Here is a 16070-nt window from a genome sequence, read left to right as displayed (position 1 = left end):
AATAATACATGGCACTCCACAGTATTCAATATCACGAGTTACAATTCATATACGTACAGTAGGTCAATTCAGTATGTCCCGTTCATTTACAGCACATAATGTGTCATTACAGACCTTTCAACCTGACGGGGGAAATAAAAAACAATAATAATAAAAACAATCTAGAGATAAATTATTTCCAAATTTGCTTCATTTCACTGTTGTACAAAAATAAGTAGCTTAATGGAATATGCTAGAAATTAACTAGTGTAGACGTTTTTGTAGGTCTTCCAAAATAATAATAATAAAATAATTGGAAAACATTTGCTCTACCAACTAAGTAGTCACAAAACAAACCTTGTTAAAGGAGAACTCTGGTCAATTTTAACATTGAGCTCATTTTTTTGTAAATTTGGAGTGCTGTCAGTACAGAGAACAATGACAAAAATGCTCGATGGTGTTTTAAGCCCCCAATGGCTCCTTAGAGGCAGCTAACCCTACCCTCAACCTTAAACCTACCCATCCCCTCGCTGCCTGGAAGGCGCCGTTGGGGGCATAAAACACCAAAGACCGACAAAAATCGGTGTTGCCTACACCTTGTTATCCTCTTTTTAAAATTTGCACCTACTAAAATTCACATCTACTGCAGTCAGATTCACCGTGCTCACTCTGAAGGAATCACTCACATGGCTGTGCACTTGTAATGAAACATCAAGGATGTTAAGAGGCTAAAAGCAGGTTTAAAACTTGCCCCATTGAAGTCAACAGGGTGCAAATTTTAAAAAGAGGATAACACGGTGTAGGCAACACCGATTTTTGTTGTTGTTCTCTGTACTGACAGCACTCCAAATTTACAAAAAAATTAGCTCAATGTTAAAATTGACCGGAGTTCTCCTTTAAGGAATGGAAAAATATTAGAGAAAAACTGCAAAATCTAATATTGATATAATCCCAGCTACAGTCGTGGTCAGAATTATTGGCACCCTTGGTAAATATGTTCAAAGATGGCTGAAAAAATAAATCTGCATTGTTTAAACTTTTGAGCTTTCATTCAAAAAAGAATATCACAAAAATCTAACCTTTCATAGAAGTAAAACTAATAAATGTGGAGGGGAAAAATCACATTATGAATTTTTTTTTTTTCTCTAACACACATTGGCCACAATTATCGGTAACCTTAGAAATTCTTGTGAGTTATATATATCTGAAGTATATTCCCCTTCATATTTTCAATTTTGTAGCACACCATGGTGACTAGGAACATGCCTTCCTGTTCCACAGGAGTATAAATATGAGGAAACACACAAGCCAAATTCCCTTAATCATCCATCACAATGAGTAAAACCAAAGAATATAGTTCTGAATATAGCTTCACAAAATAGAAAGTGGCTGTAAAAAAATAGCTAAAGCGTTAAATATTCCCATTTCCACCATCAATAATTAAAAAGTTTCAATAAACAGGTAAATGTTACGAATCTGCCTGGAAGAGGACTATGTTATCTATATTGTCTTAATGCGCAGTGAGGAGAGTTCTAGTGGCCAAAGATTCTCCAAGTATCACAGCTGGAGAATTGCAGAAAATAGTTGAGTCTAGGGGTCAGCATATTGTTGTTAGACACTGATTGAACTTCAAAAAAAAAAAAAGTACTTCATGGCAGCGAACCCAACAGATGGGTTTGGTGCAACCAGGGATAAAAAGTACCCCATGCCCACGGTTAAATATACTGCTGGATCTTTGAAATTGTGGGCATATTTTTTGCTGGAGGTCATGGACATCTTGTTCAGATACATGGCATCATGGATTCTACCAAATACCAACAGTTAAAAAATCAAAACCTGACAGCCTCTGCTAGAAATCTTATAATGGGCCGTGGTTGGATCTTCCACCAGGACAACGATCCAAAACAAACGTCAAAATCAACACAAAAGTGTCACTGAGCATAAAATGAAGCTTCTGCCATGACCATCCCAGTGCCATGACCTGAACCCTACAGAAAATGAGTGGGCTGAACTGAAGACAAGAAGCACCAACATGGATCTGGGAATCTGTAGGATCTGTAGAGATTCTGTATGGAGAAATTGTCTAATGATCTCTTGTCAGGTGTTCTCCATTATAGGGGAAGACTCTAGAGGTGTTATCTTGGCAAAAGGAGGTTGCAAAAAGTATGGAATAGAAAGGTGCCATTAATTGTGGTCAGTGTTTATTAGAGAAAAACATTTATTTCATGAGATTTTCCCCACATTTTCAATTGTTTTACTTCAATGAAAGGTTAGATTTTTGTGAATTTTCTGAATAAAAGGTTGAAAGGATTAACAAAGCAGAATTATTTTCACAGACTTTACCAAGAGTGCCAATAATTCTGACCAGGACGGTATTGAAGTGCAATGCTTGTTCTATATGCAGATTTTGAAGGGGTAAAATGAATTTAAATAATTAAAAAATAAAAAGGTGCTGAAATCCCAGATAACTAGGACTAGAACAAGAACACCAGAGACATATGGACAAGCACGACACATATCACAGTCTACCAGGAAATTAACCAGCAGCAAAAGTATTCATGAAAAACAGATCAGCCTGACAAAATAACTCAATGTACATATAAAAATATTTTTTCGATGTTGTGAGTTATTATATCTAAACGAAACTGTACAAAATTTAAATAAAATGTGCTGTGCACAAAGATGGAAAACATGACCCAGAAAAAGCCACCTCAGGCAAGCTGTCAAAATGTACTTAAATACCTATGTTGATATCAATTTGTGCAACATTGTTATGTCCATTTTAAAATACTAATATTGACAATCTACAGATTTTCATATCCCAGGTGACTAAGAAAATTATACATTGACCAGGGAAAAAACAAAAGACTCTTGAAGAAAATATATTCACAATTCAATCTTTACAGATTACCTTCCAAAATCACTCTACGACAACATGACAAAATACTCTAAATGTAGCTTATAAAAGAAGAGTTTTGTTAAGGAGTTCACTATCATTGGCTAAACCTGTTAGGGCTGTCGCTAAAAAGATAAAATTGTATAGTCATTTACAGCATCTACAGCAGAACTCAAAAAGCCATACCCGACCCAGAATAATGTATTAGACTGGCCTAAATCTGATACCATGCCACACACACAGAATCTCCAGGGGAAGGTGATAGTCATCTGCAGCAGCTCAGGGGTCCCGCAGAGGCCTCCAGGCTGCTGTCGGTGTCCGAGGCCACGGTGGGCTCTGTGGACATGGAGGAGACGTCATTAATAGAGGAGGAGGAGGAGGGTTGGGGTGAGCCGTTGATCACTGCTGCACCTGTGCTATGTGAAACATAACAGTCAGTTAGATTACCTGCACATACACCGTAAAAAATTATAATAGTTGTTTCAACTTAAAAAGCAAGTGTTCGTGCTGCCTTCACATTTTTAGGTTTAGTCAACTTGAAATGTGAAGTTGTACTAGTGACAACTTGGATATTTGAGTTGAGTAAACGTACATTTTTAAGGCACTTACTTTTTTTTAAGTTGAAACAACTATTTTTTGTACGGTGTAATGTGTGATTATATGCAGATGGGGGCAGATGCAGGGCCCGACAATAAGGACTGCCTGATCGCCGAGGCCAGCGTGAAAGATGTTTGGGACAGTTGACAGAATGTCTATATCGTCACGAAAGTTTATGATTTGCACATTCTTTTTTTGTAAGTCTTGCCAATTTAATCATGCAAGTGATTGTGATTGAAATGTAGATTAGTTAGGCTAGAAATTGTAATTGAGAATTGCGAGATTTTACTGGTATCTAACATTTTGGTGTTATGGGTCAAAATCATTGAAAACAATAACATTTTTTTTTTATTTATAAAAATGTTGTGGTGGGGCCCAGTGAAAAGTTAAACCACAGACTTGACCAGGCCATTAACAAGAATCCTTAGCATTGAGCTCTTAGATCAACATAAGCAAATGTTTCTGCATTAGAGAAACTCATCTAACTAACCTAGAGGGGAGGGCTGACCTCGAATAACACCATTCTTCACCCGTTCTTCCCAATCCATAACTTCTTTATAGATCAGCTCTGATGAAGAAAAACAAAGAAAGAACAATTAGATATAATAAACAAAAGAGTGAGGCTACTCTTTTTGAAGTACTTAGTACACACTTTTTATCCAACTTCAGTGAAGCCATTTAAGGGAATGAAACTTTATAAATAAGTTTCTCAAGCATAAAAACCATAAGGATTTCAGTAGGGTTAAATTCACATTCAGGTACATTAATAAGACTAGAAAATAATACTAACTAATTAACTTGAAAACATGGTGATGAACAGTGACATTAAATTACATACTTGGAAGAGAAAAGAGCAGGGATTGAAATAAAAGTGAATTGTTTGTTTGACTGATGAATCGTTTATTGTATCGTATAATAATGACTGATCAATCGTATAACCCTGCAAATGAACTGATTCACTAAACGACATCAGACTTCGCAACACTTTTAGGAACTTGTGAGGGATTTTTGTACTGTCACGAAACAGTAGCTTCTATTTGAAAATTTTGGATAGTTACGCTGTCTTGAAAAGAGCTGAGCTACTGTCAAGTAGCTAAAAGAAACAATCCAACTGAAGAAAAAAAATGTGTTACTCCCCAAATCTGGATAGATGAACGAAGTCATGGAAACTGGCAAGGTTTATATTCAACAGCACATGCTCCTCTCCATGAGTTGAAAGAAATATCAATCTTTCTAATTTAAGCATCTGCCGTCAGACATTTAAACACGCAGAGGAGCTTATTAACACTATTCAATCAGGTGACCGCTGCAGACAAGATTTCGACCGCGTGTGCAGTGGGCAAATGATGTTTGTTCTAAACCTCTGGCACTTTCCTTTGCATCGGATTTCACTCAGTGAACTTTAAAGTTAGAAAAACAAACCACCTTTCCACTCATCCACTGTGTGTTCCCTCTCATCGAGTTGTTTGTCTATGATCAGAGGAGGTGGCTGAAAAGAGAAAGATAAGCGTACATAATTATACTGGTGAGATAAACAATTAAAATAGGCACAAACTCTATGTTTCTGTTGTGAGAACAGATACACTACCTTTCATAAGTTTGGGGTCAGTAAGATTTTTTGTTTTTGAAAGAAATGAATACTTTTAATTTGCAAGAACATACTAAATTGATCAAAAGTGACAGTAAATACATTTGTAATGTTACAAAAGATTTATTTTTCAAATAAACACTGCTCTTTTGAACTTTAAATTCATCAGAAAATCCTGAAAAAAATACACATTTATCATGTTTTCCACAACAATATTAAGCAGCACAACTGTTTTCAACATTGATGATGATAATTATAATAATAATAAGAGTTTCTTGAGCACGGAACATGTGACACTGAAGACTGGAGTAATGATGACTGCTGAAAATTCAGCTTTGCCATAAATAAATATTATTTTAAATTGTAATAATAATATTTTTCACAATATTGCTATTTTACTAAGGATGCACCGATAGAATTTTTTTGGCCGATTGTTAAACAAATCTAATTCTAATACAAGTTCCGTCATTAAAATAGATTACTTTTTTGATCATGTTTTAAATTAGCAAAGTTTAAAAAAGCAAGTATTAATGTATACTAGCTAGTTTATTGCTGCATCATCAAATCATCTTCATTAAACATGGATTGGATCTATTTAACATTCAACAGGCCAACATAAATACATAAATACAACAGAACAAAGATACATAAGAAATAAACAGTGCTTTTCAGGTAGGTCTACATACGTCTGTTTCACAGTGGATGCGTAAACAGACTAGAGCGAATTTTTTACGGTGAACATGTTCAGATTATTAGAGCATTCACACTGCACACCAAGGCAGCGCGTAGCAGAAGCAGAGCAGAAGCAGCAGTCCCGCAATTGTTCCGGACCGAGTCTACTTTTGTTGAGCCGCTCACGCTGAATTAAAGCCACTGTGCATTTTTCTTGTTCAAAATACACCCGAGTTAAAACGAAAAATAACAAATTTTCCCATAAAATCATATAAATGAGGTGTTCCGTGTTTCACAATAACCATATGACATTCAGAGCAGTGAAAAAATATAATAAAAGATCCACAGATCCAATATACTGATATACACATGTTTTATTTCTCAACTGTTTATGTTCACTTAAGCCATAACCAGCTGCATTTACTAGGATACTTACCAAAATGGGCATTTTGATATAATTTTGTGTGAATTTGTCTGTTCAAGCGAAAGAGAAATCAATTCTGGCAACTGGGCAGTCCGTATTTTCGAGCCCTGCTATATTTTGTACAGGTTTAATTTTGTTTTGGCAAGTATCGAACTATTTTACCCAAAGAAAAACGTTGGATTATGCAACAGACATAATACAAATCATTGCCTTTAAGCAGTTAATTAATGAAAACCATCGATATCGGCCTTTTTCATGCTATAGCTGATATGCCAAATGCTTTAAATTGATTAGAAATTAGCTGATATATATGAAGACTTCAGATGCAAAAGCCTCTAAGTGCCATCTGAAATTTTCTTCTAAAATGAGCATTTTTATCAAGCTTGTATATTTAGGTTCAGTAATTTCACTTTAATGACAATTAATAGGTAATTTTCATTGCCATTAAAGTGAAATAACTGAACATAAACATATAAGCTTGATAAAAATGATCATTCTAGAAGAAAATATCAGATGGCATTTAGAGGCTTTTGCATCTGAACTCTTCATATATATATCTGTGGTGGATATATATCTGTGGTAGACACCCATTTATTCTGGCACAGTTGTAATTTATTTTTAAAATAGCTTTTGTACATTTATAGCTTAAAAAAATCAACACTAATTATGTAGATTATTCAAAAGTGCAACGACTTGAAATCACAATGAGTTTGCATGTGTACTTCACAGCAATGGATTGGTACTTGGTGTGTGTGAATGCGCATAAACTCACCGCTTCCACTTCAGCTGGGTCGTACCACACATTAATGTAGGGGTGCTGAAGAGCTTCATCCACAGAAATCCGTTTAGATGCATCTATTACCAGCATTTTAGACAGCAGGTCCCTTGCCTGGCTCGCTGCATAAATCACATCCAGTACAAAGAGAAAGAGTTAATGGTGTTTCTGAGGTTCTCAAGTGGCTTGACATGTCATCTCAAAAACACAGCAGATTATTCAGGCCACTTCACTGTGAATACACTGGAAATTATTAGAATTGCAAAACAGGTTGTTTTTGTTCTGCAAATATATCAGTTGAGTGATGGATTAAATATTTAATTTCAACACTTGCACAATACCAACATTTTGACTTTCCCATTTGCAAACAGCAATTGCACAGCTGCCCAATTATTAAACAAGTAATAAAAACTCAGTGAGTGTTTTAGCGCAATTTTCTGACGTCATGGGATCACAACACTAAGAGATAGTAAATCTTTTTATGTTTTTTTTTTTTTTTTTTTTTTGTGTGCGTTCCCGAGATTAGACCTTCCTTAACATAATGCCGAAAACCCGAAGTCTCTAGGTGGTCTGGTTGAGGAGGAGATAGAAGTGCAAGATTGGTGGGCACAGACAGAACAGAAATCATGAGTTAACAATCGCAATTTTGTCCGTAGGAAAATTGCGCTAAAAAGTGCTACAGAAAAATGTCACCCATTTAAACCTTTAGGCATATGTACCTTTCAGTTTGTTGTGTTCTGAATCAGCAGGGAACAGGACGTCGGGAAACAGCTTCTCAAAGCTGTATCCGGTGTACCGTGGCCTGTTCTCCACATAGGTCCGCACAGACTGGTTGAGTTTCATCAGGAACTCCTGGGATGGTGTTCCCAGCTGCTCGATGACTTTGTTCCACTGATCAATATCTTCAGGCATTAGAAGGTTAAGAAAATAATAAATAGGCCAACAATATCTAAAACGATCTTCTTGCAGGCTTTCCACAAATCTTTTACTTTGCACCAATTCATTTTGAAGGCTTATGCTAAATCTATTTAGTCCTAAAAACCATAGTGTACCATGGAAAAACAATGTATTGTGTGTAACAGAGAGAAGGGATGACCATGGAATGGATGACACACGATAGACATGTAAGGATACGATCTGAACCCGGAAACAACACACTACCTCTGACCATTTCAGCCATGATACAGCCAACAGACCACACATCCACTGAAAAATGAAATGAAAGTGAAATTAGCATGCAACACAGAGCTAAAAAAAGACAAATAAAATGAAATCAGATGTCAAGAAAAGTGATGTGCGTCATGCAGGAACTGTCATGTCTAGCAGGGAAAGGCAGTGAGGATGGAGCACAGACGTAACACAGAATGATCATCGCAACACTATAAATAAACTGGAAACAAGCCTTATAAAGCATCACAGGCCTGACCGTTTTCATTCATATTGTGACTCATCAGCTGATTATGATGGAGAAAATAAAACATTGGGCAATATTACAGATTTAGACTTAACATGACCATACACATATTACAGAATATTATTTTCAGAATACACCAAAATCCTGACGTAGGCTTTTTGGGATGACACTATAATGTGTTCTCAAACACCATCAAAACTCAGAGTCTCTACGATTTTTTGTGCTTTTAGTCCGATTTAGTGCTGAAAATACATTATTGCCAGTGTTGAAAACAGTTGTGCTGCTTCATATTTTGTAACATCTTTTGTAACATTATAAAATGTGTTTAATGTCACTTTTGATCAATCAGAATCGTTTTCTAATTAGAAGTATACATTTCTTCTTTTTCAAAAATGAAGCTTCCTGACCCCAAGCTTGTGAACAGTAGTGAACACCATAGAGTGCAAAACCTTCAAATCTAATAAGCTCATAAATGCAACTGATCCCAGTGTTCAGGGGTAATTTATAATATGAGACTAAAACAATGTCAGACCTTTATCACAAGAGCAGAACACAACAGCTAGAATGCCTGAATGTTTCTTCTTTAATTTACCATGACACTAAAACACATACCAATAAGAGACAACCAACCAGTAAATGAAAAAGCAGGTGGCAATCTAAAAAAAAAAAACTAATCCTTCAATATAGTGGTGTTCACTAAAGGTAAAAGCCAAAATTAAACAGTAAGCCAACTGAAAAGTCAAAACCACACTTCATTGAAATAAATATTTGAGTGAAATGCAAAAGAAAGAGCTATAATCAACCCAAATTTGATGAACGCAGCATGCATAACAAAGAACACAATATAGAACCTTAATACACATTTATGCCAAAATTGGTGGGGGACTATACAGTATATCTAGCTTAATATATACCGCATGACTCTTCCTTGTGAGAATAATACAGATTCTCAAAATGACAACAGACAATCTAAGCGTCAATTATGCATTTTTGTAATTTTGTGGCTCAAGGATACAGTCCCTCCCAGGAAAAAGGATTTTGTGACGGACCATTTCTGCCAAAATGCAGCCCACAGACCAAATGTCCACTAAGCACGTGCAGCAGAGGGAAAGAGAGAAAACGGTTAAGCAGGAAGTCAGGGGGTGTTAGTATTTTTGTACTGTTGCATAAGAGCTTGTTTTATTCATTAGAGTTTGGGGAAGAAATGAATGAGCACACCAAGCCATTGTCTACTCATCACACACTAAACAGGCTTCACATTTTAACAAAGACAGAACAAAAAAGAATGAATTCCCAACAATTTGTATGCCTTGTAACACATTTTGGTGCTGAAACCACAAAGCTATTAGTGCAAGGAAAGCATCAGAGAGGCCTATAAAGCGTGAATTGAAACCTGCAACACGAGGATGATATTGGTAGTTAAGCATGCATAGGATGTGTCAACTAGGCATTCTGTAAGCCTGTCAGCAGCACTGACCATTGGCTTGATATCCCATTCCCAGGATGACTTCAGGGGCTCTATAGTAACGCGTCACCACATATGGTGTCATCAGCAGACCCGTAGCTGCTGTCCTGGCCAGACCGAAATCCAGGATCTTCAGAGTACAGTCTGACTTTACCACGATGTTGCTGGGTTTTAGATCCTACAGAATAACAGGACAGAATATTAGTCGAATATTTTGCATTCTCATTTATAGCATTTGTTTGTTTTAAAATATATAAAGTATATTGGGATTGGTAAGATTTTTTTAAATATATCTATTATGCTCACCAATGCTGCATTTTTTTAAATAAAAAATACAGTAAAAACAATATTGTAAAATATTATGGCAATTTGTAATAACTGTTTTCTATTTTAATATACACTCACCTAAAGGATTATTAGGAACACCATACTAATACTGTGTTTGACCCCCTTTCGCCTTCAGAACTGCCTTAATTCTAAGTGGCATTGATTCAACAAGGTGCTGAAAGTATTCTTTAGAAATGTTGGCCCATATTGATAGGATAGCATCTTGCAGTTGATGGAGATTTGTGGGATGCACATCCAGGGCACGAAGCTCCCGTTCCACCACATCCCAAAGATGCTCTATTGGGTTGAGATCTGGTGACTGTGGGGGCCATTTTAGTACAGTGAACTCATTGTCATGTTCAAGAAACCAATTTGTAATGATTCGAGCTTTGTGACATGGTGCATTATCCTGCTGGAAGTAGCCATCAGAAGATGGGTACATGGTGGTCATAAAGGCATGGACATGGTCAGAAACAATGCTCAGGTAGGCCGTGGCATTTAAACGATGCCCAATTGGCACTAAGGGGCCTAAAGTGTGCCAAGAAAACATCCCCCACACCATTACACCACCACCACCAGCCTGCACAGTGGTAACAAGGCATGATGGATCCATGTTCTCATTCTGTTTACGCCAAATTCTGACTCTACCATCTGAATGTCTTAACAGAAATCGAGACTCATCAGAGCAGGCAACATTTTTCCAGTCTTCAACTGTCCAATTTTGGTGAGCAAATTGTAGCCTCTTTTTCCTATTTGTAGTGGAGATGAGTGGTACCCGGTGGGGTCTTCTGCTGTTGTAGCCCATCCGCCTCAAGGTTGTGCGTGTTGTGGCTTCACAAATGCTTTGCTGCATACCTCGGTTGTAACGAGTGGTTATTTCAGTCAAAGTTGCTCTTCTATCAGCTTGAATCAGTCGGCCCATTCTCCTCTGACCTCTAGCATCAACAAGGCATTTTCGCCCACAGGACTGCCGCATACTGGATGTTTTTCCCTTTTCACACCATTCTTTGTAAACCCTAGAAATGGTTGTGCGTGAAAATCCCAGTAACTGAGCAGATTGTGAAATACTCAGACCGGCCCGTCTGGCACCAACAACCATGCCACGCTCAAAATTGCTTAAATCACCTTTTTTCCCATTCTGACATTCAGTTTGGAGTTCAGGAGATTGTCTTGACCAGGACCACACCCCTAAATGCATTGAAGCAACTGCCAAGTGATTGGTTGATTAGATAATTGCATTAATGAGAAATTGAACAGGTGTTCCTAATAATCCTTTAGGTGAGTGTATTTCAAAATGTAATTTATTTCTGTGATGGCAAAACTGAATTTTCAGCATCATTTCTTATTATTACTATCAATGTTGAAAACAGTTGTTCTGTTTAATATTTTTCTGAAAATTGTAATGATAAAAAAAAAAATCAGGATTCTTTGTTGAAGAGAAAGTTTAGAAGTACCATTTATTTGAAATAGTCAATATGTTTCAATTCTATTTTCCACTCAAAATGTTATGCTGATAATATATTGTAATATACAAAAAACAGAAGCAGACTTTTGGACCAGTGGCAGCAGCATTTAACATTCAGGTAACATTAATGGGTGAATATAAATGTTTAAAATAAAAGAATAATTCTAAATAAACTGCCAAAGGTGGTTATAAACTCTGTGCGCTTTGGAAAGGGTTTTATATGTCAGCTACAGTATTGAGTTTTTTAGGTTTCACTTGGTCCTGTCTAACTGAAACTCAACCAGCAATACACATATATTTCCAGAGGCTAAAGTGAACTAAAACTAATGTTCTGTACTCCATTTTCAACAAACAAATCTTTCCACATCATTAACCTTGAAAAAGACTTTCCTTCAATGTCCCTTCGTTTTCTCATCACCTAATCGATCTGTCAGAGTGAAACCATTTTCATTAATTTAATGCTTGATTATCCACGGTTGCAAATGAAATTAGCATCTTTAATGTTCAAAGGTCGCTGTTTATAAACCATGACCTTGTGCAGTGAGACAAATTTATTGTATTACATCCATATAAACGTCTTCAGTCATTATCCGTGCAAAAGCAGTACACCGTATAAGACAGAGGTAAACTCAAGGTGAAACAGGACTACAGGACAGCGATGTTTACTGAGGATCACTTGATCGCTTCCCTCCTGTCGCCTCTCAACACGTCCCTGCCTCAACAGCGCAATGCAGTCCACAGCAGCAGCTGCAGTCAGGCAGTCAGGCAGGCAGAGGTCTGGCTTTTTGTAATCAGCCCAGGGGATGAAACCCCTCCCCCTCCCTCACCTTAACTGATTATTAAGCTTTTCGCCGTCACTGCAACCTTGGCTGCGTACGGCAGTCTTTTTGTTTAGGCGGACAGGCTTTAGGCTAAAGAGCACCGACCCTGTGGATGATCCCTGCGGAGTGGAGGTGTTTTATTCCACACAGCGTCTGGTACAGAAGATAGGACAGCCGCTCGTGGTCCAGCTCCATCTGAATGACTTGGCAGAGGTTGGCATCCATCAGCTCCATTACTAGGTAACTGTCGTTGGGGAAGGGGCGGGAAGGGGAGGGACAAAAAAAGAGGGTGTGATGGGGGGGTAGGAGAGAGAAGAGAAGAAGGGGAGGGTGTGTGTGCGGATGTGAGAGAGCATTAGCGGGGTATCAGCTGGGGTCTGGCGTTTTTAACTGTATGAATGCACAATGTATACTCACACATCTTGGAATTCTTCTAATGTTTTTTGGGGTGTAAAAACATTTAAGAGCCCTATTATCTGGGAACGAAAAAGACAAGCATATCTATTAGCCCTGCTGGATGCTGGATAAATGTCTCTCTTTGCATGCAACATGCACCCATTTTGGAGTATTGATGACTTACATTTTTATGGTTGACACACTTCATGAGCACCAGCTCTCTGTATGCGCGTTTGGCATGAGTCTGATTCTGAAAAGGCCGGCTGAGTTTCTTTATAGCCACGTTTCGCTCAAGGTTGTGGTCATACGCTGAGCTAAAAGAGAAAAGCGTGCATAAAACAGATGAAAAGATGTGGCGACTGTATAACGTCCTTGGTTTGAGGTGGAATTTAAGCTCTAGAACGTACCAGACTATTCCCTGAGCACCCGAGCCTATGGGTCTTAGATTCTGATAACGCTTCAAGACTGTGAACGTCGAATCACCCACATCTACGCTGTAGAACTCTTTTTCTCGCTTATTTTTGTTCATGATGAAGTTGATGTCCTAGCATCCGAACCGAGGCAGACTTTTACAAACCTAGACCACAAAAACAAAGTAAAATGCACTATAGATTGCAATTGTTGTGATATCCCTAGCATCGTAACATCATTTTTCTGCATCTTTTGTCCTAGCATAGCAGAATAAACTGAAAGGACAGCACAGAGTGGTCTTGAGCCTTTTTTTTGGCTCTGGGCTTTATCTCTCTGCCATCAAAAAGAAAATAACTAGAGCATACAGCTGTTAGAAATATACACACACACATAAAAAGGGGACTCGCACGCCACCAAAGAGTAGGGCAGTATCCTAATAGCTATTAACCTGAGTTTAAATAGCAGGACTAACAGAATGACCCAGATCCACAGAAAAATGCTCCCACATTTCTTTTTTTTTTTTTATTCCGCAAATGGCATAATATCAGGGATATTTTTTGTCTGACATGTCACAGTACATTAAAAGTGACACAGTTCAATGTGATGAGAGGAAGTAGCACTGAACAACAACAACAAAAAATGCATTTGGATCCATAGCAACAGAGAGAATTTTGCCAAGATTTGATTCTGGAAAACACTAGACCAGGAGTCTGTGGTTGTAACCTTGTATAATCAAGCAAGTGAAAAAAGAAAGAAAAAAAGATCATTTTAAAATATTACAGGCCCATGTTTAATTGTACTTTAATTTGTGCTTATGATTGAATATTAATGAATGCTTACATTGTAGAATCTGACATGCACCCAAACAAACCAGTTAACATAATTTCTCATTTTAATCAGATCATAATAAAGGCTTAGACTTCCAGGCAAACTCACAACTACTCAACACAACATTCACAAAGAGAATAATTTCAAACCACAAGTATTATTATGCACCACCATAGAAATGATCGATAGAAAGGAATAGAAACAGCCTTCAATTCATGGAATTCCTTCAGCTCTAATGTGATATCAAATTATTTTATTAGAAATAAAATATTACGGACAGCCTTCCTGGTGAAAAGTAAAAACACATCACAAGTGACCATTGGCTGGTAAAAAAAAAAAACACTTTTATAGAGATATCAGTCAAGTATCAAGTTAACTAGAAATTTCAACAATATGACAAATTCTGATTAAGATACAAACTTTAATCATGTGTTCCTGCTATAACTTTAGGGGTCAGTTTTTTGTTTTTGTTTCATTAATAATAATGACAATTTTACTCATCAAACTCACAGATATAATGGGCAAATTCTGTCAAGCAATATTTAATCAGCCTGTTGCCAATTCATTTAAAATTGACGTTTAAATGTTTATAAATCAGGATACATGACAGTACAGGCCTGCAAGTTATGTATAAAATAAAATATATATATATTTTTTTTAACTTGGACAGTGATCAGTATAAATGCTAAACCATGTAATTCAATCTACATTCAAATGTTACGTTATTGATTAAAATATATCTATAATACACACAAGGTATAGTATGCTTACAGTGGGTGGGTGGCAAAGCGAGCAGCTTGACAAATAGCATTGTAAGCGATCTCACGTAACCAGGCTCATTTATTAGTCGCAACGTTAAAAAGCCTCATCATTCAAAACAGCGACATTGTCGTATTACACTTTCAAAGGAAGGAAAATCAGCTGTGATGTGTGCAGATACCCTCCCCCACTGCGAAACAATACCACGTAGTATCAAAACCACCTTAAAACGCTTACTTACCTGCTACGATTGAAATATAAACACTTCCTGTATCCTAAATGCGACTAAATATTCGGGCTCTTCAGAAATGATGTGGTGAAGTCTCTATTGATTATTAATAGCGCTTATTCGGCTGCTGGTTTCGATAACATGACCTCACCGTATTGAAAGCGCTTTCTTCCACTGGCAGCAGGCCTCGCGTGCACTGCGGACGACATGCGCTCTACGTCACCAAACCCCCACGCGCTTCCGTGCCATCACGCAGGTCTATTCATAGATACATATTTTTCTTTCTTTCTTTCTTTCTTTCTTTCTTTCTTTCTTTCTTTCTTTCTTTCTTTCTTTCTTTCTTTCTTTCTAGGCTATCTGTCTGTCTGTCTTAATCTACAAGCAAAGTCTAAAGACAATCTAGTATTCCAATCCATCCACAGTTACTAAATTTTAATAATGATCTAAATTTTGTTGTGCATCCTTTTAAGGATATATTAATCTATTTAGTTTGTATGATCTATTTCACAGATAGAAACTTTAATAATTAAAATGTGATAATCTATTGTAAATATATTTATGATCTGAGAAATGCACCAAACTATTATTCTCAGTCGCTTTGGTGCATTTCTCAGATCACAACTGAAATTCTCAAAACCATTTGTTCAACCTCGACATCATAGTCACTTGTCACTAGTCAAATACATTATCAATTGCTTGTGTCATGTCAAAATATATTATAGCTACCGGTTTCCTGTTGATAGTCTTACCAACCTAAATATAATTTGTTCCTTGCATAAGTGCAAATGCTTGAATTAGTTGTCATAAACTGTCAAGCATATTTTCTATACATTTCTATCAGACTTTTTTTTTGTAAATGTGTCTTGAATTGATGAATTGCGTAGGTGAGTTTTGAATTTTACTAACAAAGGGAAAAGTAAAAGGCTAGATACCATTGATCAACCAGCTCTCTAAAATAGTTCAGAGGTGCATCTCATGAAGCTTTATTTGGTGAGCACAACAGTGTTACACATTCTGACAATGG

At 37.0% G+C, this 16070-nt stretch overlaps 1 protein-coding gene across 8 annotated transcripts; it reads right to left on the bottom strand.

Annotated features, from left to right (window-relative positions):
• Positions 1-1122: 1122 nt before the first annotated feature.
• mapk8a (mitogen-activated protein kinase 8a) lies at positions 1123-15280 on the bottom strand. 8 transcript variants are annotated; one of them, XM_079855973.1, is made up of 12 exons: positions 15198-15280; positions 13227-13396; positions 13004-13133; positions 12841-12899; positions 12529-12667; positions 9823-9988; positions 8066-8137; positions 7651-7833; positions 6929-7053; positions 4898-4961; positions 3963-4040; positions 1123-3286 (listed from the first exon to the last, which is right to left on the bottom strand). In XM_079855973.1, the coding sequence occupies exons 2-12, from the start codon at positions 13346-13348 to the stop codon at positions 3141-3143; spliced, it is 1284 nt and encodes a 427-aa protein (XP_079712099.1). In that variant the 5' UTR covers positions 13349-13396; positions 15198-15280; the 3' UTR covers positions 1123-3140. The 8 variants fall into 8 exon arrangements, with proteins under 8 accessions (XP_079712099.1, XP_079712100.1, XP_079712103.1 ...); XM_079855974.1 differs by lacking the exon at positions 8066-8137 and adding an exon at positions 9361-9432 and having other exon boundaries at positions 15059-15267; XM_079855977.1 differs by lacking the exon at positions 8066-8137 and adding an exon at positions 9361-9432 and having other exon boundaries at positions 1123-3211; positions 15059-15267.
• Positions 15281-16070: the final 790 nt, after the last annotated feature.

This window comes from Squalius cephalus (genome assembly GCF_949319135.1).
Source record: "Squalius cephalus genome assembly, chromosome: 21".
Taxonomy (NCBI): Eukaryota; Metazoa; Chordata; class Actinopteri; order Cypriniformes; family Leuciscidae; genus Squalius; species Squalius cephalus.
This window is presented reverse-complemented; position numbering and strand designations above follow the sequence as displayed.